Below are 25901 nucleotides of genomic sequence, written 5' to 3'. Positions count from 1 at the left end.
CCAAAGGCAAACAAGTGCTTATTAGCCGGCACCATGCCAAGGCAGAAGAAGGCATCTTTTAAGCCAGGCAAGTGAACCACTTGGCAGTGGAAAGGATCATCCCCAGCAAGGTATACAGGTTAGGCACAGACAGGTGCAATGTAGTTGTTTGCCGGGGCCAGCTCAGAAGGATGGGGCTGAAGAACGGGTGCTGTGGAACTTAAGGAAAAATAGTTAACATAAAACAAGACACAGAGACATTTATCTTAAGTAAAGGTGGAAGCCAGGGACGCAAGGTCTCAGGGACCAAGAGTGCCGGGGAACTCCAGATCTCAGGGACCAAGAGCACCCTGCCTCAAGAAACCACACTGCTTTTATTGTGAGATCAAGTGAGGAGTGGCTATGGGTGGATGATACAGGGTTTGTTTACTATTATATAAGTTCTTTTACTATTTAAAAAGCCACTTAGGTGGTAAAGGGTTAAGCTCTTACTCTGACCTCTAGGCACATAACATAACAGTTCTTAAGCTTAAGTCACTTATGCCTTTAGGTCTTTGCTCTTAAGCTTAAGTCATTTACCAACACTGTGACTGCTTTTCCAAGAAGGAAGATGGGATAAAGTAAAGAAGGGCAAGATGGAGTTTTCAAGGAAACATGTCTTGCAACAATTGTTGCCTCATTTTTGGCCCTCAAGAGCTGAACTGGGAGATAGTCTTGTGTTCCTTGTTTCCTTACAGATAGTAAGGGGTTGTTCAGGGGTGACTGGCACCTTATTAAAAGTCCATGCTGAAGTAGACTGTCCAGGTGATCCTGGATTCCCAGTTGAGCTTCTCTGGGAATCAGGTACTGTTGCAGCTTTACTGGTTGGGCTTCAGGCTTCAGATCAATGAAGATAGGAGTGGCATCTTGCAAGCCCAGGAGGGTTCCGCTCGGCCCAAACCAATGGGTACCCAGTCTCTAGTTCCAGGGGAATAGTCTCCTATTCCAGAGGGGAAGAGTACAAGCACCATTCCTCTTTCCTCCTCACAGCAAGAGCCATGATTAAAGGGGAGGGTGGTTCTGTTCATTTGAGTTGAGCTAATCCATCAGTAATAAAGGAGATTTGAGCCCCCATCTTGGCCAGCAGGTCTCTTCCCATCAAGGGAACTGGGCCATTGGGCAGGTAAAGAAATTCATGTATTACTTCATGGTTTCCTAACTGGCACCATGGGGGACCACAGAAAGGTCTGCAGGTTTGGTTATCTGTGGCCCCGATGATGGTAGTCTCTCTCCCCAAGAGGGGGGCCATGGGTTGTGTGACCACTGAATGTTCAGCACCTATATCTTCCATAAAGTCTACAAGTTGGTTCCCTACTTGAATTCTTACCATGGGCTCTTGGGGGCCCAGTTGGAGGGAGCCCAGTCCCACCTAGTCAGACTCTTCTTTAGTTAAGCTGATCAGATTCAGGTGGGATGGCTCTGGTTTGTTCTAGTTAGGCAGCGGTGCTGCCTTGGTCTTTCTCTCAGAACAGTTGGGGCATTCAATTTTCCAGTGTATCTCTCTTTGCAGTAGGCACACTGTGCCAGAGAGGGCCTGTTTGTCCTGGCCTTGGGCCCCATGGCTTATGGGGTGGTCCCACTGGGTACCACAGGGCTGGCACCAGAAGCAGAGCTTTTTGTTTCATTCTCTTTTCCATATCATGGCAGGTCACCCGGTCACAGTTAACAAAAACCTTGTTGACTATCTCTAGTAACTCTGTGACATATTTTCCTGCAAATCCTTCTAATTTCTATAACTTTTTATGGATGTCTGCTTGGACTTGTCCTATAAAGGCAGCATTTATCATCAGTTGATTTTCAGGGGACTCAGGATCAAAAGGGGAGAAGACTCAAAAAGCCTCATATATCAGAGTTCCCATTGTGGCACAGTGGTTAACGAATCTGACTAGGAACCATGAGGTTGCAGGTTCAATCCCTGGCCTTGCTCAGTGCGTTAAGCATCTGGGTGTTGCTGTGAGCTGTGGTGTAGGTCACAGATGCAGTTCGGATCCCGTGTTGCTGTGGCTCTGGTGTAAGCCAGTGGGAACCTCCATATGCCACGGAAGCGGCCCTAGAAAAGGCAAAAAAAAAAAAAAAAGAGAGAAAGAAAAGACTCATATAGTCTTTTATAAACATCAGCATTGCTTTCATCTGGCTTTTGCAGTACCTCAGTGGTCTTGGCCATATTAGTAGGTGTTTTAGCCCCAGTTTTTACCCCTGTAGGAGGGCCTGTCACTACCTCTCTAAATTATTTCTTCCCACTTCAATATTGGGGTCATACAGGGTGCTTTGTCTGGGAAGATTTTCCTTGCCCAGTTTTCTACATCTAATTGATCCCCTGGGGTATTGGTTTGGAGCCATTTCTAGGCCTCTGTAACAATTTGTTGGTGCTCCTCAGTGTTAAACAGAGTAAGAAGGAGCTGCCAGCAGTCCACCGAGGGGAGGTGGTGTGTATGGAAAATGGATTTTAATAGGGTGATTAGTGTCTGAGGCTTTTCTGATTATGAGGGGGTATGAGGTTTCCAGCTGAGGAGATCAGTCATGGAAAAGGGCTGGTAGTAAAAGACTGTTTCCCCCTCTTGCATGGTCCCTTTGGGGGCAATATGCTGAGGTCCCCTTGTTTCCTGCAAAAGTATTCATATTGCAGGAGTGGCTGCTCTCTTGTTTGACCATGGAATTGCAGGTTAAGACCCACTCAGGCTCCGTAGTCCAAAGATGGTGGAGCACAGGCTCTCGTTCTCTCCAGTCACTCATGCACACACACCAGAATTGACAGGCTACCCAATCCCAAGGGAAAAAATCCTGTCCTGAGTGACCCTCTGGTCCTTGAGAGGTGATCAGTCTCTTCTTCCAATGTATGGCAGGTTCTGATTCTGGCAGATGTCCCCAGAGCACTCACCAGTCTGATGTCTCATCCTGGGACCCATTTCCACTCCCCTTCTGAGTCTGTTAGGGAAGCGGCATGAGCCAGGCAGACAAGGCCTGAGTGAGAGTTAGGATCCAGCAAAACGGCCAGGCATGAGCTATTCACATGTCACCAGACTAGTGACCATGGCCCTCCCTGGTTCCCCAACAATGGTGTGGCACAAGGGGCCAGCTTGGTTGTCAGCTTCCTGGCCAATGCACCAGAAAATGCTGCAGAAACCATGGCAGCAGAAAGAGACAATTGGCACTCGAAGATGCAGAATAGCAAGTTTTATTCAGTACCGGTACGGGCTCAGAGAAGTCACCTCCAGAGTCTGAGCACCAGGTCTTTGTTCTGGATAACTTTTATACAGTACAGACCTCCAGGTCTCAAGGTTTTCCCATGTAAGTAGCCCCGGAACTCCTCTTTCCCTGAGCAGACAGTGTTCCTGCCTAAGAAACTGAGCAAGCAAGATTACAAAAGCAAAACTGAAAAGCATCAAGGACACAAGGCACATAGTTGCTAGAAGTTTACAAGAAGGGTGGTATGCAGTGAGCAAAGCTGCTGACAGGCATGTAGCTGCCTTTTCAGCTGCTGAGGTCATTTTGCTAGTTAAAACTCTTACTTCAGAAGCACCTAGTTAAAATTCCAGTAAAAGCTGTACAAATATTCCCTTTCGCTATATTCTCTCTATCATTTGTAATCTGTTTCCTTTGTGATAATAGCCACTCTGACTTGTGTCAGGTAGTATCTCACTGTGGTTTTGATTTGCATATCCTGGATAATTAGTGGTGTTGAGCATCTTTTCATGTTTCTGTTGGCAAACTGTAATTTTTTTTTGTTTTTTAAAAAATGTCTATTCAGGTTCTCTGCCCATTTTTAAAAACTATTGTTTGGCTTTCTGAATTTAAATAGGTTGAGTATTTTGTATATAAGGAATATTAACCCTTTATCAAATATATTGTTTGCAAATATCTCTATCCATTCAGTAGGCTTCCTTTTTTGTTTTTTCAAGGGTTTCTATTGCTATGTAGAAAATTTTAGTTTGATGTAGTCTCATGTATTTATTTTTGCTTTTTTTTTCCCCTTCACTGAAGAGACAGACCCCCAAAATACATTGCGAATAACAACATTCAAGGGATGAAATGCCTACATTTTCTTCTAGCAGTTTTAGTTCTTCTAGCAGTTTAGGTCCTGCATTTAGAACTTTAATCCGTTTTGAAATTATTTTTGTGTCTAGTGGGAAAGGACTCCAGTTTGATTATTTTATTTTATTTTATTTCATTTTTTTGTCTTTTGTCTTTTAGGGCTGCACCTGTGGCATATGGAATTTCCTAGACTAGGGGTCTAATTGGAGCCATTGCTGCTGGCCTACACCAGAGCCATAGCAACACCAGATCTGAGCTGTGTCTGTGACCTACACCACAACTCACAGCAATGCCAGATCCTTAACTCAATGAGCAAGGCCAGGGATCAAACCAGCAACTTCATTGTTCCTAGTGGGATTCATTTCTGCTGCACCACAATGGGAACTCCAGTTTGATTATTTTAGACGTAGCTGTCTAGTGTTCCCCAAAACATCTATTAAAGAGGCAGTCTCTTCCGCATTTTATTTCTTGCCCCCTTTGCCATAGATTAACTGACCATGTAAGTATGCATCATTTCAGGGCTCTCTATTCTATTCCATTATCTATGTTTCTTTTTCTTTCTTTCTTTCTTTGTCTCTCTCTCTCACCCTATTTCTCTCTCTCTCTCTCTTACTGTAGCTTTGTAATATAATCTGAAATCAAGGATTATGATATCTCCAATTTCAGTCTTTATCAATATCTTGCTGCAATGAGAACCATAGAAGATGAGAGAAGAAGACAGCAAAAGATAGAGAAGGAGCTGTCAGTGAAGTAGGAAGAAACCAAGATAATTAATGTATTCAGAAAGCAGAATCAGATGAGATTGGGTGCATTCACGGAACCCACCTCAGCACAAAAAGGACCATATCATGACAAAGCCACAGCTAACATCATTGTCAAAAGTGAAAAGCTGAAAGCATTTCCACTAAGATCAGGAACAAGACAAGGATGTCCATTCTCACTTTTATTCAACATAGCTTTGGAGGACTTAGCTATGGCAAACAGAGTGGAAAAAGGAATAAAAGGAATCCAAATTGGAAAAGAAGAAATAAAAATGTCACTGTTTGCTGATGGTATGGTGCTATACATAGAAAATTCTAAAGATGCTAACAGAAAACTATTAGATCTCATCCATGAATTTAGCACATATATATATATATATATATATATATATATAGTGAAATATTACTCAGCCATAAAAATGATAAGTGAAGCCTTTTGCAGAAGCATGCATGGAATTAGAGATTATCATACTAAGTGAAGTAAGACAAAGACAAATATCATATGATTCATTTATAGGTGGAGTTTAATAAAAATTACACAGATAAAATAACTTATAAAACAGAAACAGACTCAAAATTTTCAAAGCCAAACAATTTGTTACCACAGGGAAAACTTGTTTGGGGGGATAAATTAGGAGTTTATTTTAACTTATACACACTACTATATACAACAGAGATAAAAGGACAAGGACATACTGTATAGTACAGGAAAATCAACTCAATACTCTTCAACAAATTATGTGGGAAATTAATCTGAAAAAGAATATATATGTTCACTTTGCTATACACCTGAAAGTAATACAGCATTGTAAGTCAACTATTCACTAATAAAAATTAAATAAAAAAAGAATGATCAGTTGTATAAAATAGAGATGAAAAAACAAATAAAAGTAGTACTGAGAAGTGCTCATTTGATTGGGCAGTCTAGGGTCTCTGGCAACCTAAATGAGGATTGTTTAGGTGATGTTTTGGGTGTGAAGTCCTTATTAGAAAGAGTTTACACCTACACTCTTAGTGGGAATATAAACTTGTACAGCCACTATGGAGAACAGTTTGGAGATACCTTAGAAATCTATACATAGAACTTCCATATGACCCCACCATCCCACTCTTGGGCATCTATCCAGACAAAACTCCACTTAAAAGAGACACATACACCCGCATGTTTATTGAAGCACTATTCACAATAGCCAGGACATGGAAACAATCCAAATGTCCATCAACAGATGATTGGATTCGGAAGATGTGGTGTATATATACACAATAAAAAGAATGACATAATGCCATTTGTAGCAACATGGATGGAAGTAGAGACTCTCCTACTGAGTGAAATGAGCCAGAAAGACAAAGACAAATACCATATGATATCACTTATACCTGGAATCTAATATCCAGCACAAATGAACATCTCCTCAGAAAAGAAAATCATGGGCTTGGAGAAAAGACTTGTGGCTGCCTGATGGGAGAGGGAGGGAGTGGGAGGGATTGGGAGCTTGGGCTTATTAGACACAACTTAGAATAGATTTACAAGGAGATCCTTCTGAGTAGCATTGAGAACTATGTCTAGACACTCATGTTGCAACAGAACAAAGGGTGGGGGGAAAAATGTATACATGTAAGAATAACTTGACCCCTATGCTGTACAGCAGGAAAAAATAAAATAAATAAATAAATAATAAATAAATAAATAAAGAGTTTGAAATATAATAGAAGAGAAAAAGGGGTGATAGTGCACTTGGAATGCTCTTGTCAGAAGTTTTAATGAAAAGGAGAGCAGAAATACAAGGGCAGCATCTGGAAGTGAATGTAGCATCAAGAAAATAGAATTTATTAACCTATAAATCATATATTATAAAATTGGCCCAGGAAATATTTTAAATGGAAAAAAATGGGAACATGTTTTTATAATTCCAGGTGTAATCTACCAGTGGCAATTAACTGATGTTGTAGAAGTCTATCCTTGTGTAGGCAAGGAGAATGGGTTATGCGCCCATGTGGAGATTTTGACTTTCACAGGAGAACAGTGTCTGTAGTAACCTTTATAGAAACAGTCATATAAAAGTGAAAAGGAGAGGAAGGTTGTGGGAAGGAGAGGAATGGAAGGAAGGAAATTAGGGAAAGGGGAAGGAAGTAATAGAAAGAAAGGAAGGAAGGAAGGAAGGAAGGAAAGAAGAAAAAGAAAGAAAGAAAGAAAGAAAGAAAGAAAGAAAGAAAGAAAGAAAGAAAGAAAGAAAGAAAGAAAGAAAGAAAGAAAGAAAGAAAGAAAGGAAGGAAGGAAGGAAGGAAGGAAGGAAGGAAGGAAGGAAGGAGGAAGAAAAAAGAAAGATTGAAAGAAAGATTGAACGATTGAAAGAAAATAAAGAACAAGAGAGCATGCAGCTATGGAAATGAAAATGTTCATTAGAATCCTAGTGTTGTCAAACATTTTGCAAGAATGTCACATGGATCTTAGCAACTTCTTGAATCCTAACTTCCAAAATCCTACTCTTTTATCAAGACTTCCATCTCTTCTGTTTTCTTTACTGCTGACTTTGCTGCTTGCCAAAATTCAGAGCTCTCAAACTTTCTTTTCTTTTTTTTTCTCATTCCATTAGTCACCTCCTAGTTTTATTTCTTTCTTATCCAGCCCATGAAATTTGGCCAGGCATCCATCCCATTCCACATCCCTTGTCTTGTCAATTTACCTCCCAACACTCTCAACTTTTCTTCTTCTACACTTTCACTAATTAATAGTTAATATTCATTGTGTAGTTTGTAAACACACGAAAGGGCACCTACACATGCGCACACACCACATTTGCATGCACAAAGCTACTTTGGAGTACAGATTATCCAGGGTATATGAGGAATCTTCTCTGATTATCGGTACACATCTAAATTATATTTTCATGTACCACAATTCAGAAGCAATAACAATTGATCTACGTGGGTGAATAGGAGGACATTGTTGGAACAGAAATTATTGAGGAAGAAAATCATACCATCTCTTAGTGAAAATAAAAGGCTTGTGGGGTGAGGAGGGAAATAGAGTTTTTGTCTAAGAAGTGATAAATAGACAGGAGAGGGTTGAAAACCTGTTTATTCCTTCAAAAAAATAAAGCCATTATAGGCATTGTAGAAAAGGTAATTTTGATTTAGAATAAGGGAATGTCTTTAATGTTGAGAATGGCCTAACAGTGGACTGGATTCCATCATCACTTTTCTTTTCCAGATAGAGACAGAAGGATCATTGGCATTGATTTATTTGGTTACATTAAAAATTGACCATTTATTCAGTCTGTCCCAACAAGCAAGTCACCTTGGTGCTGATAACACTGCCTTTGCCTTTACATGTGTATGATGGCAAGTTCATAGTCTTGCAACAGAGCCTTCACATCATAACAATACTCATAATCACTGTGAAGTTTTACTACACAATACCTAAGAGTTTTACTAGCTTCAGAGCTTTATCAGTATTTTCATAAACTAGTTTAGATGTATTCATTCAAGAAGAACTCATTACACTTTCCTTCTAGGTCAGTATTTTTTTCCCTAGGCAAAGGGGATAAAAAGATTAAGAAAAGACAAATTCCTGGACATTATGAAAAAATTACTTTTTAGATTGCTAAGAAATACTTCACTTTCGGTTTGATTTAGTGTTTTATAGAAAAAACATTCTAACTACATACATTAATATTAATAAATGGAGAATTTCATGTTATCATTGGGGCATTTTGATGGTGGCCTAAGATGCTTAAACATCTAGCTATGAAACTGGAGTGAAAGCAACAGTTTAATTAGGAACCAGCAAATTTTACAGCAAAGGGTCTGGGAGTAAGTATTTTTTGACTTTCCACACAACTACTCAAATCTTCTGTTGTGGCATGAAAGTAACTTTAGAAAATACGTACACAAATGAGTATAGCTGTATTCAAATAAAACTTGATTTAAAAAAAAAAAACAGAAAAAGTGACAGAATGTGTGTCAGCCATACTTATTTAAAGCTAATCTTGATGTAGTTGTTCTTTTTTTAAAAAAAATTTTAATGGGTTGACTTGTGCTTCCCAGAAATTCATATGTTGAAGTCCCAATCTCCAGATCTTTAGAATTTGGTCTTATCTGGAAATAGATTTGTTATGGATATAATTAATTAAGACAAGGTTTATAGTAGAATAGATTATTCCTTTAGTTATTATGATTAGTGTCCTTATAAAAAGGGGAATTTGGGATATTTTCACACATAGACATACACACACAGGGGACAATAGTTTTTGAATATAAATGCAGAGATTAGGGTCATACTTCTACTTGCTAAGGAATGCCAGGGATGACCAGCAAACCCAAAAGAGGCTAGATATGGAACATAATTTTCCTCACAGCTGTAAGAAGGAAGCAATCCTGTTCACACATTCATTTCCAAATTCTAATCTCTAGAATGGTGAGACAAGAAATGTCTATTATTTAAGCCATGTGGTTTGTGGTGCCTTGTCATGGCAGCCCTAGAAAAATAATACAATGTCTTCAAATATGATCAAAATCAAGACACAGTAAGAGATAGTGATTCCAGGAGTAAGAGAGAATAAACTGTTGTTTGGAGACTTTGAAGATCCATGAGGAATGCCTACCAAAGCTTTGAGAATTTCTACTTATGAGACCTCTGCAACAGCTCCATCACTGAGAGATACTACTCTGCTGAAGAGGCTCATCAAGGCTCCCTTCATGTCCCTGTTTCTCAGACTGTAGACGAAGGGGTTCAGCATGGGGGTGATCATGGTGTACATTGCAGAGGCCAGCAGGCTTGCCCTAGAGGATGAAATCATTGCAGAACTAAGATAGACCCCAAGGCCTGTGCCATAGAATAAGCAGACTATTGAGAGATGAGATCCACAGGTGGAAAAGGCTCTGTACTTGCCCCCAACTGAGGAAATTCTCAGTATAGAGGAAATAATTTTATAGTAAGAAAAAAGAATTCCATTGAAAGGAATCATGGCCAGAAGGTCAGTTGCAAAATAAACCACTAGGTTATTGATGAAAATGTCAGAACACGCAAGTTTTAGGAGTTCAGGAAGATCACAAAAATAGTGTGGGATTTCCATGTTTGTGCAAAAGGATAGCCTCAAAATGGGCAAGGTTTCAATTAAGGAACCCATGATGCTCAGACACCAGGACCCCAGAGCCAGCAATCCACAGAGCCAGTAGTTCATGATGACAGTGTAGGACAAGGGGTGACAGATGGCTACAAACCGGTCATAAGCCATCACAGTCAGGAGTAAATTGTCCAGGCATCCAAATACAATGAAAAAAAATATCTGGCTGAGGCATCCTTTATATGTTATGACTTTGTTTTGTGTTTGAATGTTCAGTAACATCTTTGGGATGGTGGTGGAAGTAAAACAGATGTCAGCAAAAGATAGGTTGGAGAGAAAAAAGTACATGGGTGTGTGGAGATGGGAGTCTAAACTGACGGCCAGAATAATGAGTAGGTTCCCTGTGAATATGACCACATAGATGGACAGGAACAGCCCAAATAGAATCAACTGAGTCTCTGAACTTGATGAAAATCCTAAGAGGAGAAATTCCAAAGCATGCGTTTGATTTCCTGATTCCAGGTAGATGAAGTAACTGCCAGGATACAGGAGAAAAAAAAAAAAGCAACACTCAATTATAATCATAGAAGTACAGAACTATGGTTGCTTTTCAGGTGACAGAATTAATGAAATACTGTCTTTTTCTAGCTGAATTTAATTGAGGGATTTCTTTTTTTTTTCTTTTTGTCTTTTTGTCTTTTCTAGGGCCACACCCATGGCATATGGGGGTACCCTGGCTAGGCTCTAATCGGAGCTGTAACCAACAGCCTATGCCAGAGGCACAGCAACACCAGATCCAAGCTGTGTCTACAATCTACACCACAGCTCACAGCAACACCAGATCCTTAACCCACTGAGCAAGGCCAGGGGTCGAACCCACAACCTCAGTGTTCCTAGTCAGATTCGTTAACCACTGAGCCATGACGGGAACTCCTAGTTGGGAAATTTCAAGTGCTTCCATCATTTTCTTTGCTGTCACTACCATGTGGAAATGCAATCTTAATTTCAAAGGTCATATTCAGGCACCAGTAGGTTACATTACTAAATATCTTCTTTGAATGTAGAATCCAAGGCCCCCCTTAGACCTGCTGACTCACAATCTACATTTTAAGAAGATCACCTGGAGTTTCACATGTACATTAATGTTTGAGTAGTGTTCCTCTAGAGCATCTATTTCTTCTAGTCTTTCAACTTTTATTTCCTCACTTTTATTTTCATCTACAGCTTTCCTTTACCTTCACTATTTAACATGTGGACAAATATAGAAGTTCAGTAATTGTGTTATTTATTCCATATTTGTGGAGTTAATAAGTCATACTTTGGTAACATATTTATGAACCCATTGTTTACTTTTTCAACACAAATATCTATGATAGTTATGATTTACATTTCTTACACAATCCTATATTACAACATTGTATGGTTTTATTTTGTGACACTCTATTCTGTGTCCCTGGGAAGCCGTTATGTCAGCCATTATGCCTGTCTTTCTTATCTTTCAGTGGAATTTTTAAGACATAGTTTTCAAAATTAATATACGCACCACCTATTAGGCTAACATTATATGAGTGCATCATTTAATGTCAGAGTCAGGGTTTTTGTAGATGAGCATATCTTGCCACACATACTTTTAAAAGCATGGATCAAAATGCAACTTTTTATGCTCAGTGAAGGAAACTAAACACAGAAGACCATGTATGGAATGAAAATACCATAGAGACATGCACAAAAGAGTGTTGGAGTAGTCTTTGAGCAGTGTAGCTTATGGGGAGCAAGTAGACCTAAAGAGATAAGAACTTTTGTTAGTTATTGAAGTCTCCTACTTACAATGGTAAATCCACAATCTTGGTGGTTCTTTGTCTTTTAGGTATGACTTCTGGTGTTTTGACCTCCACTCTAAAGAATGCTCTAAGAAGCTATATGAGTCCCTGAGCTTGAATTTCTCCACACTCAAAGGGATAGAGACACATATTGCCTCAAGAATCATTGAGATTCATTCAAAGACATGGTAATACCTCCTAAAAACACTTCAATCTCATATAGAACAATTCTAAGAAAAAAACCCATATCTTTCATGTTGGTCCACTGAGGGAGGTCCCAGAAAATTGGGAAAGAATTTCAAGAGGGTAAGACAAAGACGAACACCAAGGTCAATGGTCTGAATTCACTGGGGAATCTCTTAGAGCCTCCTGCATGAGGTGTCTCACCCCCCTGGACTCTAGTAATAATTTGCTCATGTCACCAACTTGCAGAGTGGGGAGTGGCATATAATTTTATTATAAATTTGTGAAACATTTGTATCTAAAAATAAAAAACTCCAGGAAATGTGCAGAGACATGTCATTCAAAAATTTCAATTTGAATATTAAATTAGTATCAGATAGAGATGTGTTAACTGGAGCTACCAAATTAATGTTAATGCAGGAACATATCCTCTCTCTAAGGTGGTTTAATAAATCTTTACAACTTGGGAGTCTGAAATCTCTTGTCGCTCAGATGGGATCTGCACTTTTAATTCTGGTCAAAGTTTACTGCTGATTACTTCAACCTACCTTAATATCTGTGCCATGGTATATGCTCTCCTTCTCTCCTCTCCCACAGTGTGGAATGGCTCTAGCCTACCCTAAGAAATAATTCAAGAACTTAAAATCTTTTTAGATTCCTTGAAAGGAATCAACTGGGGACATTGCTCTTTCCACCTCACAGTTTGACCATTTTGTGAGAGTCAAAGAGATCAATGTCTCTTTTGCCTTAATGTCAAGAAGGACCATGCTCCTATCAAGCAATTGTTTTAATGTTATGGATACTGATATTGTTGTGATTGATCACTGCAGATTTGCTATACAAATTTTCCATTCCCTATTAACCTAAACTGATTATATTTGGAATTGGTCATTTATATTTGGGATTGGTCATATGACCAGATAATATGCCATATTTTCCACATTTTATTTAATCATGGACAGTCATGGATAGTCAGTTAAAGTATTGGGTGGGGATATTAAATTGCTCTGTAGAAGCCTTTCCCTTTTCTATATCTTTTTTTTCTAGATTTTGCATATGAAAATGAGACTCCTGTAGCTGACATATCTTAGGCACCCACACATAATAAATGGGGAAGCAGAGAGAGAGAGAGAGAAAGAACTGTAAACCATTTGTTAGCCTGGGTACATCATGTTGGCCTTTATTTTTTTTTAAATAAGGGAGATGAGTTAACCCTTAATTAGATATACACACTCTTTCTTTTACTATTTCCATTTATGTAGCCAAATTTGATCCTAAAAGTACAGTTTTTTGTCTTCAATGGAATTCTTAGTCATATCAGGGACGTGATTCTGGCACCTATTAACCATTTCATAGTAGAGATTATATTTGCTCATGCAGTTATTCACCTAGTTTTATTTCTCCTTTCTTACTTTTGACACAATATTTCTCTTGTCATATACATTCAAGGTATTTTGTTTTGGTGCATGATTGTATAGCTTCCTTAAAATTCTTTTGGAGCATGTTATGCGAAGGAATGAATGAATAAATAAATGAAGTTTTTTTCAAATGACAGTAGGTCCTGGACTCTTGGTCCAACATATCCATAGTTCCACAAGAATTCCTTCAGACCTCCTTATACTTACTCTTGTGCTGATGAGAGATCTGAGGAATATAAGACATATTTCCAAACCCCATCATGTACCAGATAGAAAAGGCTGATTTAGAACTCACATCTCCCTGACTCCAAGTCAGGTCCTTTCTCACTCTGAAGGGCTCCCTCAATCCATCAATGCTTCACAGATAGAGGAAACAAGGTTGAAAGAGCAGAATTTTGAGAGTTAAGCTGATATAAGGAAGGTTCACTTCCTGATAGGGGAGGAGGGAGGACTTAAATTGTGTTCCAAAATGGGAAGTGAAAAGAAAGATTCGCACAAGGCATGTGCTGCAAAAATACCCTTCAGAGCCAGGGGTATGAACTGTGAAGGATTTTGAATCTGTTTCACAATCTCATCATCCTAACTGTTCTCCCAGAAGACATAGTTAATAAAAGTTTTCCTTCCATCCACCCCACTTTCCCACAGTACTTACTGAACTACTTTGGCATCCCTTGATGTCAACCCCTGATGGATTTGGCCCTTCCCTATCTGGACAATGGATGTGGAAATTGTCGGTTCTCTGGCATGGTTGCACATCTCAGAGAGGCGTGAAGAGAATGCTCTTAGCTGGTACTGATACGGTGCAGGAGAGCTCTGCAGAGGGGAATCCAGAGGCTGAATTCTCAGAGCTCATCATTAAATAGATTGTTTTATTGTTGCTCAATTCTCTAAGCAATTCATCTCCCTTGAAGAGACCATAAAAAGGAGATATTTTTCTGCCTGTTTCATCTTCATGGGTTTACCTTGGGGACCATATACTTATTCCCTTTCTACCTATTTGTCCGTCTCCCCTGGAGTGAACATCTCTCCAGCAAAAATAAATTTTTATGTAAGGTACATTGAAAAGACCACCCATGAGCTTCAGCAATGCCTGTGAGTCTCCTCAATATTGCGGTTTCCTGATCATATCCACCCCAGAAAAAACCCTCTCTGGAGCTTCATCCTGATATCTATTTTGAAAACTGGAGTTAATTTAAGTATATATAGTTTACTTGATGGAAGGGTTTTTTTGGTTAGTTGCTTGGTTGGTTGGTTTGGGCTGTAAATGCAGAAGTTCTGTTTCTTTACACAGTTTCCCTGGGTTTAGTTATTCAGTTTTTTCATCTCAGGTAAAGGCATTCATATCTTTAAATTCACATGGGTAATTTTTTTTCTATGTATTCTGGTAGGCTATTCAAAGCATTCTTTTCCAGTGAGAAGGAGTGTGTGATATCACCTATACGTGGAATCTAAAATATGGCACAAATGAAACTATCTACAAAACAGAAACTGACTCACACACATAGAGAACAGACTTGTGGTTGCCAATGGGGAGGGGGAGGGAGTGGGAAGGACTGGGAGTTTCTGGTTAGTAGATGCAAACTACTACATTTAGAATGGATAAGCAATGAGGTCCTACTGTGTAGCACAGGAAACTGTCAAATCTCTTGGGATGTGTGTGCCTGTGTGTGTGAGAAAGAGAGGGAGAGGGAGAGTAGGTCACTTTGCTGTACAGCAGAAAGTAGCACAACATTGTAAATCATTTATACTTTAATAAAAAACATTAATTAATTAAATAAGTAAATAAATAAATAAATAAATAATTTGTTTAGAAAAAAAGAGTATGTTGAAATAACATTAGGGCCAGATAGTGACTTAGAATAAGCATTGGAACAATGGGTAGATAATAAATATTTTAGGTGTTGTGGGGCATCAGTTTCAATGGAGTTGTCCATTGCAGGGAAGTCTCCTGCATTGCAGTGTGGAAGCAGCTGTAGGCAATATCTACACAAATGGGCTTGGCTGAAGGTATTTAATTTCTGTGAATACTGTAACAACTAACCACTAACTTGATTGCTTGAAACAATATGAATTTATTCCATCACAGTTCTAGAGGCTGGAAGTCTAAAATCAAGATTCCAGAATTGGGAGTTCCACTCTAGCTCAGTGGGTTATGAAATAGTTAGTATCCAAGAGGGTGTGAGTTTGCTCCCTGGCCTGCATCATTGAGTTAAGGACCTAGCATTTCTTTGAACTATGCCGTAGGTCATTGTCATGTATCAGATCCTGAATTTCTGTGACTGTGGTGTAGGCCTGCAGCTGCAGCTCTGATTGTACCACTGGTCTTGGATCTTCCATATGCCACAAGTACAGCCCTAAAGAGCAAAAATCAACAACAACAAAAATAATTCCAGAAGGGCTGTACTCCCTTAGAGGGTTCTACTGCCACCCTTGCCTCTTCCTCTTTCAGTGGCTCCAAGCATTTCTGGATTTTGTGACTGCATCACTCCAATATCTGCATCTATGGATACATGGTCTTCTCTTTTCTATGTGTCTCTTGGCTCTGTGTCTCTTTTAAGGGCAACTGTCTTTGGATTTAGGGTCTGCTTAGAAAATCTAGGTTGAAAATCTTAGAAAATCTCACTTCAAGATACTTAGTTATATCTGAAAAAAAAAAAAAAACACCTTTTTTTCCAAATAAGCTTACACTCATTGGTACTGTGGGTTAGGATGTACACATATCTTTGGAGAGTCCACCATTCAACCCACTACGTTATGTTCCAATAAAGCCTTTTGACAAAAATAGGTGGTGAGTGGGATTTTTCCTGTGGCCAACAGTTTTATGACATCTGATTTGGAATATAGATTCAGACAAAGGAAGTAAGTAAATCAAAGACAATATCATAAATTAGAAAGAACATTAAATGTGACTTAATTTCTGCTGGAGAGTTTCACATACTAGAAAAGAAACTGAGCAAGACCCTGAAGAGCTACCTGGGGTTCAATCTCCTCTCTGCTCCTTGCTTCTTATTTGTAGAAAAAAGCTATCATCTCCTAGGCTTCCCTTAAGTAACAAAGAGGAGACTCAGTTAATGATTAGAGAAGTTTAAGATGGTGAGTACAAGGAAGTAGAAGCCAGAGTGGCTGAAACCAGAAGACTGATGATTGAGATTCCTTGAAACATTACCCTGTTACCTCACCACCAATGAACTAATCAGAAGAATGTCCATGAACCTATCACATACTCTGTGACCCTCATTTCTAACACTTAATTTAAAATATTTGCCTTCCAGGAGTTTTATGGTATATGGCCTTACTTATAAGTCTTTAATACATTTTGAGTTTATTTTTTGTATGGTTCTAATTTCATTGTTTACATGTAGCTGTCCAGTTTTCCCAGAATCACATATGGAACAGCCTGTCTTTTATCCATTGAATTGTCATAGATTGGTGGATCTTAGGTACATGGGTTTATATCTGGACTTTCCATCCCATTCTACTGATTTATATTTCAGTTTTTCTCTCAGTACCATACTGTTTTCATTATTGTAGTTTGTAGTGTGGTCTGACGCTTGGTAGCCTCATCATTCCTGCAGTTGAGTTTTTCTTTTTCAAGATTGCTTTTGCTATTCAAAGCCTTTTTTGTTTCTACAGAAATTTAATTTTTTTTTGCTCTAGTTCTGTCAAAATTTCCATTGGTAGTTTGCTAGAGATTTCACTGAATCTGTAGATTGGCTTGTGTAATATACTCATTTTGATGATATTTATTATTCTAATCCAGGAACATGATATATCTTTCCATATGTTGGTGTCATCTTTGATTTGTTTCATAAGTGTCTTGTAATTTTCATAGTAAATGTCCTTTTCTTATTTAGGTGGGTTGATTCCCAGGTATTTTACTCTATTGATGTGATTGTAAAGGGGATTGTTTTCTTAATGTTTTGTTGTCATTTTGTTGTTGGGGTATAGAAATTCAATAGATTTCTGTGTATAAATTTTGTATCCTGCAACCTTACTGAATTGATTAATGAGATCTAATAGTATTCTGGTAGCATCTTTAGGATTTTCTATGTGTAGTATCAGATCTTCTACAAACAGTGACAATTTTCCTTCTTTTCCAATTTGGATTACTTGTATTTATTTTTCTTCTTTGATTGCCATGGCTAGGACTTCTAAAACAATATTGAATAATAGTAGTGAGAGTGGACATCCTTATATTGTTTATGATCTTAGTTGAAATTATTTCATGTTTTCACCATTGAGAATGATGTTACCTGTGGGTTTGTCATATATGAACTTTATTATGTGGAGGTAGGTTCCTTCTATGCCCACTTTCTGGAGAGATTTTTATCAAAAGTAGGTGTTGACTTTTGCCAAAAGCTTTTTCTGCATCTACTGAGATTATCATATTGTTTTATTTTTTAGTTCATTAATGCCATGTATCACACCAATTGATTTGTGAATATTGAAAAAATACTTGCATCCCTAGGATTAAATCCCATTTGATCTTGGTGCATGATCCTTTTAACATATTGTTAGGTTTGGTTTGCTCATATTTTGTGGAGCACTTTTGTGCCTATCTTCATCAGTGATAATTGGCTTGTAATTTCCTTTTTTTGTGGTATCATTTTCTGGTTTTGTTATCTTTGTCTGGTATTTGTCTGGTGATGGTGGCATCATAGAATGAGCTTGGGAGTGTTCCTTTTCTGAAATTTTTTGGAAAATTTCAAAAGGATAGGAGTTAACTCTTTTCTAACTGTCTGTGAAGTCATTTGGTCCTGACATTTTTTTTTTTAATGGCTGCACATGTGGCAAATGCAAGTTTCCTCATTATGGGCTGAATTGGAGCTGTAGCTGAAGGCCTACACTACAGTCATGGCAATGTATGATCCAAGTTGCATCTGAAAATGGTGCCACAGCTTCTGGCAATGCTGGATCCTTAATCCACTGAGTGAGGCCAGGGATTGAACTCGCATCCTCAGAGGGATAATACTGGGTCCTTAACTGGCTGAGCCACAGTGAGAACTCTGTTTTTTGAAAGTTTTTAAATCACAGCTTCAATTTTAGTACTTGTGATTGGTTTCTTTATATCTTCTATTTCTTCCTTGTTCTTTCTTGGAAGATTTTACGTTTCTAAAAATTTTTCCATCTCTTATAGGTTGTCTATTTCATCAGCATACAGTTATTTATAGTAGTCTCTTAATTATCACTTCATTTCTGTGGTGTAAGTTGTAAATTCTTTTTCATTTCTAATTTTATTAATTTTACACTTTTCTCTTATATTCTTGATGAGTATGGATGAAGGTATATTAACTTTGCTGAATTTTCAAAGAACAATCTTTTAATTTTGTTGTTCTCTTTTGTTTCCTTTGTCTCTATTTCACATTTCTTCTCTGAACTTATATGATTTATTTGCTTCTGAAGACTGTGGGTTTTGTTTGTTCTTCTTTTCTAGTTGGTTTAGGTGTAAGTTTAGGTTACATTTTTTAGGTTTTCTTGTTTCCTGAGGAAACACTGGATTGTTATAAACTCCTAGAAGAAAACATAGGCAGAACATTTTCTGATATAAATCACAGAAACATCTTTTTAGATCTGCCTTTTAAAATAATTAAAATGATTTTTAAAAATAAACAAATGGGACCTAATTAAAATTAATTAAATTTAATTTAAATTTTAATTAAAATTAAAAAGATCCTGAACTGTAAAAGAAACAATTAAAAAATGAAAAGACAACCCACAGAATGGGAGAAAGTCTTTGCAAATGGAGTAACCAACAAGGCACTAATCTCAAAAATATAAAACTTGTCATGCTGCTTTATATCAAAACAAACAAACAGCCCAATTGAAAAATTGGCAGAAGCTCTAACTAGACATTTCTCCAAAGAAGGCAGACAGATGGCCAAAAGCCACATGAGGAGGTGTTAAATCATTAATTATTAGAGAATGCAAATCGAAACTGCAATGAGGTATCACACAGACCTATCAGAATAGCCAGTGTCAAAGGCAATCTCTGTCAAGTGTCTAATGACATTCTTCAAAGAACTAGAACATAATATTTTAATATTTGTATGAAAATACAAAATACCCCAAATAGCCAAAGAAAACTTGAAAAAAAAAAAAAAAAAGTGGAACTGGAGTAATCAGTATCCCTGTCCTTAGACTATATTGCAAAGCTACAGTCTTCAAAGCAATATGGTAGTGGCACATAAAAGGAAATATAGTTCTGTGGAATAGGATAGAAAGTGCAGGATAAAACCAAGAACCTATGGTCAACTAATCTATAATAAAGGAAGCAAGAAAATACAGTGGAAGAACAATAGTTACTTCAATATATGGTGCTGAGAAAACTGCACAGCTACATATAAGACAATAAAATTAGAACATTCTCTAACACAATATAAAAAATAAAATCAAAGCAGAATAAAGACCTAAAAATAGGGCCAGGTACTATAAAACTCCTAGAAGAAAACATAGACAGAATGCTCTTTGACATAAATCATAGCAACCTCTTATTTGACCCACCTCCTAGAATAATGACAATAAAAACAAAAACAAACCCATGGGACCTATTAAACTCAAAAGCACACAGGGAAATGATGTGCTTAGAGATGAGAGTAACAATGGAAATAATGCCTAATAAACAGACGTGGGGGAATTGTAAATATCTACTTTACTGATGTTCCTCAGGTTGTGCTTGAACTGGATGACACATTGTTGTTGTGTTTGGAGTTCTACACCTGGCTAGGGGACAAATACTTCACTCCTTCCTTCTGACCTTCATGGGATCAGAGGTTCAGACTTCACTATCAACCATCCAAAAAGAAACTCATACATCCACACAGAGACTTTTCTCTCACAGACTCCACCCAGATGAGTCTAAGAGTTCAATAGGTACTGCAAGAAAGGTTCATAGAGAATAGAATTGGCAAACTTTTATCTGAAATCAATTGTTAACCTAATCAGTTCACCTCAGAGCTGAGATATTAGCCATGTTTATTTGCTAAGTTGACTAACTAACTTATAATTCATTTATATTCAAAGAGAAGTGTCTGTTCTACTCAGCAACTCAAAGGTCATTGTTGACAAGTGATAGCAATGGAAGCCCAGTTGGGTGAGAATTAGGAAAGAATTGGGAGCATAATGTGGTTCCAGTAAAATTAAATCACATTAGAGTAATTCTGTGAATGAGGGCAGTAAGAAAATCAGGTTTTGATGCATGTGCAGTGAAATAAAATCATTTTTTTCAACTTTTAAAGATGGGCTAAATATTGATTTTTGTATCCTGCCACTTTACTGAATTCATTGTTGCACTCTAGTATTTTTATGGTAGCACATTTAGGATTTTCTGTGTATAGTATCGTGTCTTCCACAAATAGTGACAATTTTACTGCTCTTTCAACTTTTATTTATAACATTTATTTATCTTTCTTCTCTGATTTCCATGATTGGAACTTCCAGAACCACATTGAATAAAAGTGGTGAGAGTGGACAGCCTTATCTTGTTCCTGATCCTGGCAGAAATACATTCAGACTTTCATTGTTGAGAATGATGTCAGTTGTGGGTGTGTCATATATGGCCTTTATAAGATTATAAAGATAAACTGAATTAAGGAAACAATCTCATTTACCATCACATCAAAAGGAATAAAATACTTAGGAATAAACCTACCTAAAGAGGAAGAAGAGCTCTACTATGAAAACTACAAGATGCTTATGAAGGAAATCAAAGATGACAGACTCAGAGGGAAAGATATACCATATTCTTGGCTGGGAAAAATATATTGTCAAAATGACTATATTAATCAAGACAGACTATAGATTCAATGCAATCTCTATCAAATTGCCAATGGCATTTTCCACAGAACTAGAACAATTTTTCCTAAAATGTGTATGGAAGCAAACCAAAAAAAAAAAAAAAAACTCTGGATAGCCAAGGCAATCTTGAGAAAGAAAAATGGAGCTGGAGGAATCAGCTGTGATGCATTTAGACTAAACTACAAAGCTACATCAGCAAAACAGTTTCGTACTGGCACAGAAAGAAAACTATAGACCACTGGAGCGGCATAGAAGGACCAGAAATAAGTCCATGCACATATGGTCAATTAATGCATGACAAAGGAGGCAAGAACATACAATGGAGGAAAGACAGGCTCTTCAATAAGTGGTCCTGGGAAAACTGGACAGCTACATGTAAAAGCATGAAGTTAGAACACTCTCTAACACCATATACAAAATAAAGTGGATTAAAGACCTAAATGTTAGACAAAAAACTATAAAATGCCTAGAGGAAAGCATAGACAGAATCCTTTTTGATATAACTCATACTCATATATTTTTGGATTCACCTCTTAGAGTAATAAAAATAAAAAATAAGAATAAACAACAGGGACCTAATTAACCTTAATAGATTTTGCACAGCAAAAGAAACTATTAACAAAATGAAAATAGAACACACAAAATGGGACAAAATCTTTGCAAATGAAGCAACTGACAATAGATTTACCTCTAAAATATACAAACATCTCATGCAGATTTACATAAAAAACAACCTAATTAAAAAATAGTCAGAAGATCTAAAAGACACATCTCTGAGGAAGACAGACAGATAACCAAAAAGCATATAAAAAGATGCTCAACATTGCTAACAATTAAAGAAATGTAAATCACAACTGCAATGTGGTATTACCTCACTCCAGTCAGAATGGCCATTGTCAAAAAAGCTATAAACAATAAATGCTGGGGTGGGTGTGTAGAAAAGGGAACCCTCCTACACTCTTGGTGAGGATTAAATCATTATGGCAAATGGCATGAAGTTTCCTCAAGAAAACTAAATATAGAACTACCATATGATCCAGCAATCCCACTCCTGGGCATCTATCTGGAGAACACCATTATTTGAAAAAATACATGCCTCTCAATGTTCATTGCAGTGCTGTTTACAATAGCCAATACATAGACGCAACCAAAATTTCCATCGACAGATTTTTGGATAAAGAAGATGTGGTACATATATGTGGTGGAATATTACTCAGCCATAAAGACCATGAAATAACGGCAGTTGCAGCATTATGGATGGACTTATAAATTATCATACTTAGTGAAGTAAGTCATCTGGAGAAAGACCAATATGATATGAGATCACTAATAAATTAAATCTAATATAAATGATACAATAAAACTTACAAAACAGAAACACACTTATTGATTTCAAAATGAAACTTATGTTTACCAAATGGGAAATGTGGGGGAGAGGATAAATTGTGGTGTTGGGATTGATATATACCCACTGCTTCCTACGGTATAAATGGGTAATGGGGACCTACTGTATTGCACAGGGAAATTTACTCAGGACTGTTTGGTAGCTTCCATGGGAAAAGAACCTGAAAATGCCTGGATATATGTATATATAAAACTATTAACATTGCTTTATACCTGAGATTAGCACAACTTTGTGAGACAAGGCCACTCCAATATAACATTTAAATATGGCTTTAACATGTATTATAAAGAAATGTCATGACTAAAAAACATGTTGAAATAGAACTGACATTTGAACTAGGTGATTTGTATGCATAATGAAGTTGGAGAGGTGCTGGTCTAGAATAGGCTTTTCTTCTCAATGTTGACATTTAGGGCCAATAATTATTTCTGTTGGGTGCAGTCCTGTGGTTTAGATGAAATTAGTAGCATCTCTTCAGACATGGCCAAATATTCCCACGGAAAATCAGCTCCAGTTAGAGAATCATTGCTCCAGATTCAAGCATTGGGAGCATTCTGACAGATTCCAACCAAGATCCCATCCCTTACTGGGTTAATACCTTACAACATTAAATACCTCTAAGTCTCATTTATACAATAGAGAATAGAGTTCATAAAAGTACGGTCTCTCTAAAAGAATTCTAAAGGAATGCATTCTTTTAAAAATTAAATTTGTCAATCCCTATCATATGATATGTTAGTTTATGGTATATAAAATACCTCAGTATATCTCTTATAATTACAAACATTTTATAATTAGAGACTAAATGATAATCAACTTCTGCTCTAAGTATGAAATACCAAATTGGTTTGGAAAAAAATATCATGAATCCAAGCAGTATAGAACACATGGTTTTATATTAATGTAAGAACAACTAATGAGAGCAAAGTTACCCTCCTTTCTGAAAAAGGGAATAGATTTTTTTTTTTAAAAGAGATTCGAGATATTGTGTTCCCCACAAGCCAAAGTTTGAAGACCCAAGGGACATATTCAAGACAAATTCTCAATATACTTTTGAGAAATTTGAACTCAGGGATGTGATGATATGGTGGTAGGCTTAGCTTTAGCTTTGGAACCAAGAAAGCTCATGTAGACAGGACAATAAAAAACTGAATTTACCTAGCTTATAGTGCAGTCTCCTAGGAATCTAGAAATAGCAGAAAAAAATTCCATTCTATCCAGACCAGTGTCTCTGAGGGAAATCATAGAGTTAGTGGTTAGAGTAATAACAGGAAAACCAGCCTAATGAGCAGACATAGGAAGCTGTAAATATCACCACTTCTGCAGTCTGTCAGCCTCTGCAACTTTTGCTTAGGCAGGACATGGCCCTTGCTGTTGCAGTCAAAGTCTGAATAGATCTACACTTGATCTCCTCCTGTTGTCTTGTTTTGAGAGAAAACTTTGGTCTGCATCACCAGACCAAATTCCTTCAATTTACAGAGAAATTTTGACTTCTAAAGGGAAGGCTTCCCTAAAAGTCTGAACATAGGTGAGTCCAAGAGTTGAACAGACAGTGTAGGACAGGATCAGAGAGAATGAAAGCCAAGGACATGTACCCAAAGTCCCCTGAGCACCAACTAGCACAGTTCAGATGCTGGAGATCACTTTAGTTGTTTTATGGCTTTCCTAATAATGCATTTATTGTGATGCTGAAAAAGTGAGCATTGAACTCGCAATGCAAGCGTCAGCATTGACAATTAAATTGTATTCATGGAAGCTCAGTTTGAAAAAGGAAAACCTGATTCCAGTAAAAGTGGAACCTAAATCCAAGGATCTTATTAATCACAGGAATAGACAAATAGGGAAAAGACTCAGGAAAAAGTTTTCTACCACATCATAGAAAATATACCCAATGTTGTGTTTTGTATATTTCTAATTTGAACTGTTAATTTATGCCCTTGATTATTTTTCTCTTGAGGTCTTCAGTCTGTACAGATTCTAGAAAATTTTTTCTTCATTATTTTTTTCTGAGCATCAAGAAGATATCATTGGAGCTGTAATGTTGTCAAACTAAATAAGCTTTTCTTCATCACACTGCATCAGGAGATATATGAGCATATTACCTTTATTTAGATTATTATCTTTTCCCCCTAAAGTCCATATTTCCATTTCATCTTTTTCCCTCTCTTTCTCCCTGTATCTCTCTCATACTTAAAAAAAAATCCTTTTTTTATTATTTAAATTTTTTTCTATTTTTTTATTTCCCCAATAGATTATTTTTTTCTACTATGCAGCATGGTGACCCAGCCACACATACATGTATACATTCTTTTTTCTCACATTATCATGCTCCAACATAAGTGACTAGACATAGTTCCCAGTGCTACACAGCAGGATCTCATTGCTAATCCATTCCAAAGGCAATAGTCTGCATCTAGTAACCCCAGGCTCCCAATCCATCCCACTCCCTCCCCCTTCCCCTTGTCAACCACAAAAATTTCTTTCTATATTGAGTAGGGAAGGGCCCTACCAAAAAGTAACTTCAAGTTTATTGTTACATGGGAAACTTATGAAATGGAACTTTTATATACCATTTGTATATTCTTTAGGAGAAAGACAATCTGATCTGACCAGCTTTAGCTGTAACCACTCACGGAGTAAGAAGGGTGTTTCTGGATGAGAAATGCTTGGTAGTAACTCAGTCCAGCATGCCATGGTGTGTGTGCATGTGTCTTGTAAAGCAGAGGAATCTGGTCTCATATTTTAGGTGACAAATACAGAGGCCAGAATTCAATAAACAGATGGTACTAAATGATTCAAATCCCATCCCAGAATTAATAAAGCACAGGGAACAGTATGTGAACAAGGAATTCTCCAGGTACGGAAGTTGTAGCTGTAGCAGGGCGGCCACGTTGTCTCCCAGCATCCTTGGACTCCATCTCTCATCACTCGTCCTCTTGCTCATTCCTCTGCTCCACTGATTTCCTTGCTTGGATTTGAGCATATGAAATAATAATCTTTCTCATCTCCTTTTCAATGATCATTCCCTCTGCCAGGCACACACTTATCCTGATATCTTACTAGCTCTTTCTCTCTCTTTCTTGGAGTCTTTGTTTGTTGGTCTTACTCAGACATTCAGTACAAATAACACCTCTTATCACTATCTCCTTACACCTGGTTTTGATTTTTTTCATAGCACTTGCCACATTCTGTCATATTGCATAGTATTTTTATTTGCATATCATTTTTCACCATCCTTGGATTGTGAGAGATTTGTTTTTCAGTAGTTTCTATTTATTACCTATATGTGCATGGAACATAGTTTGTACTCAATATATATTTCTCAAATCTGTGGAAGAATTTCTCATTAAAACTATAAACACATCAACTTTTGGGGCATATAATGATAATGGGAAAAAATTCCT

The 25901-nt window shown here is 37.4% G+C and overlaps 1 protein-coding gene across 1 annotated transcript; it reads right to left on the bottom strand.

Annotated features, from left to right (window-relative positions):
• Window positions 1-9436: 9436 nt before the first annotated feature.
• Window positions 9437-25415, bottom strand: LOC110259034 (olfactory receptor 7C1-like). Its single transcript, XM_021082329.2, has 3 exons — window positions 25359-25415; window positions 13951-14111; window positions 9437-10412 (listed from the first exon to the last, which is right to left on the bottom strand). Exons 1-3 carry the CDS (start codon window positions 25413-25415, stop codon window positions 9437-9439), a joined length of 1194 nt encoding a protein of 397 aa, XP_020937988.2.
• Between the last annotated feature and the right edge of the window lie 486 nt (window positions 25416-25901).

This window comes from Sus scrofa, chromosome 2 (genome assembly GCF_054392235.1).
Source record: "Sus scrofa isolate SSC_HxYL_T2T_F1_AM1 chromosome 2, Sscrofa_HxYL_maternal_Yorkshire_Landrace_v2.0, whole genome shotgun sequence".
Classification (NCBI taxonomy): domain Eukaryota; kingdom Metazoa; phylum Chordata; class Mammalia; order Artiodactyla; family Suidae; genus Sus; species Sus scrofa.
The sequence above is the reverse complement of the archived record's forward strand: the minus strand, read 5'-3'. Positions and strand labels throughout refer to the sequence as shown.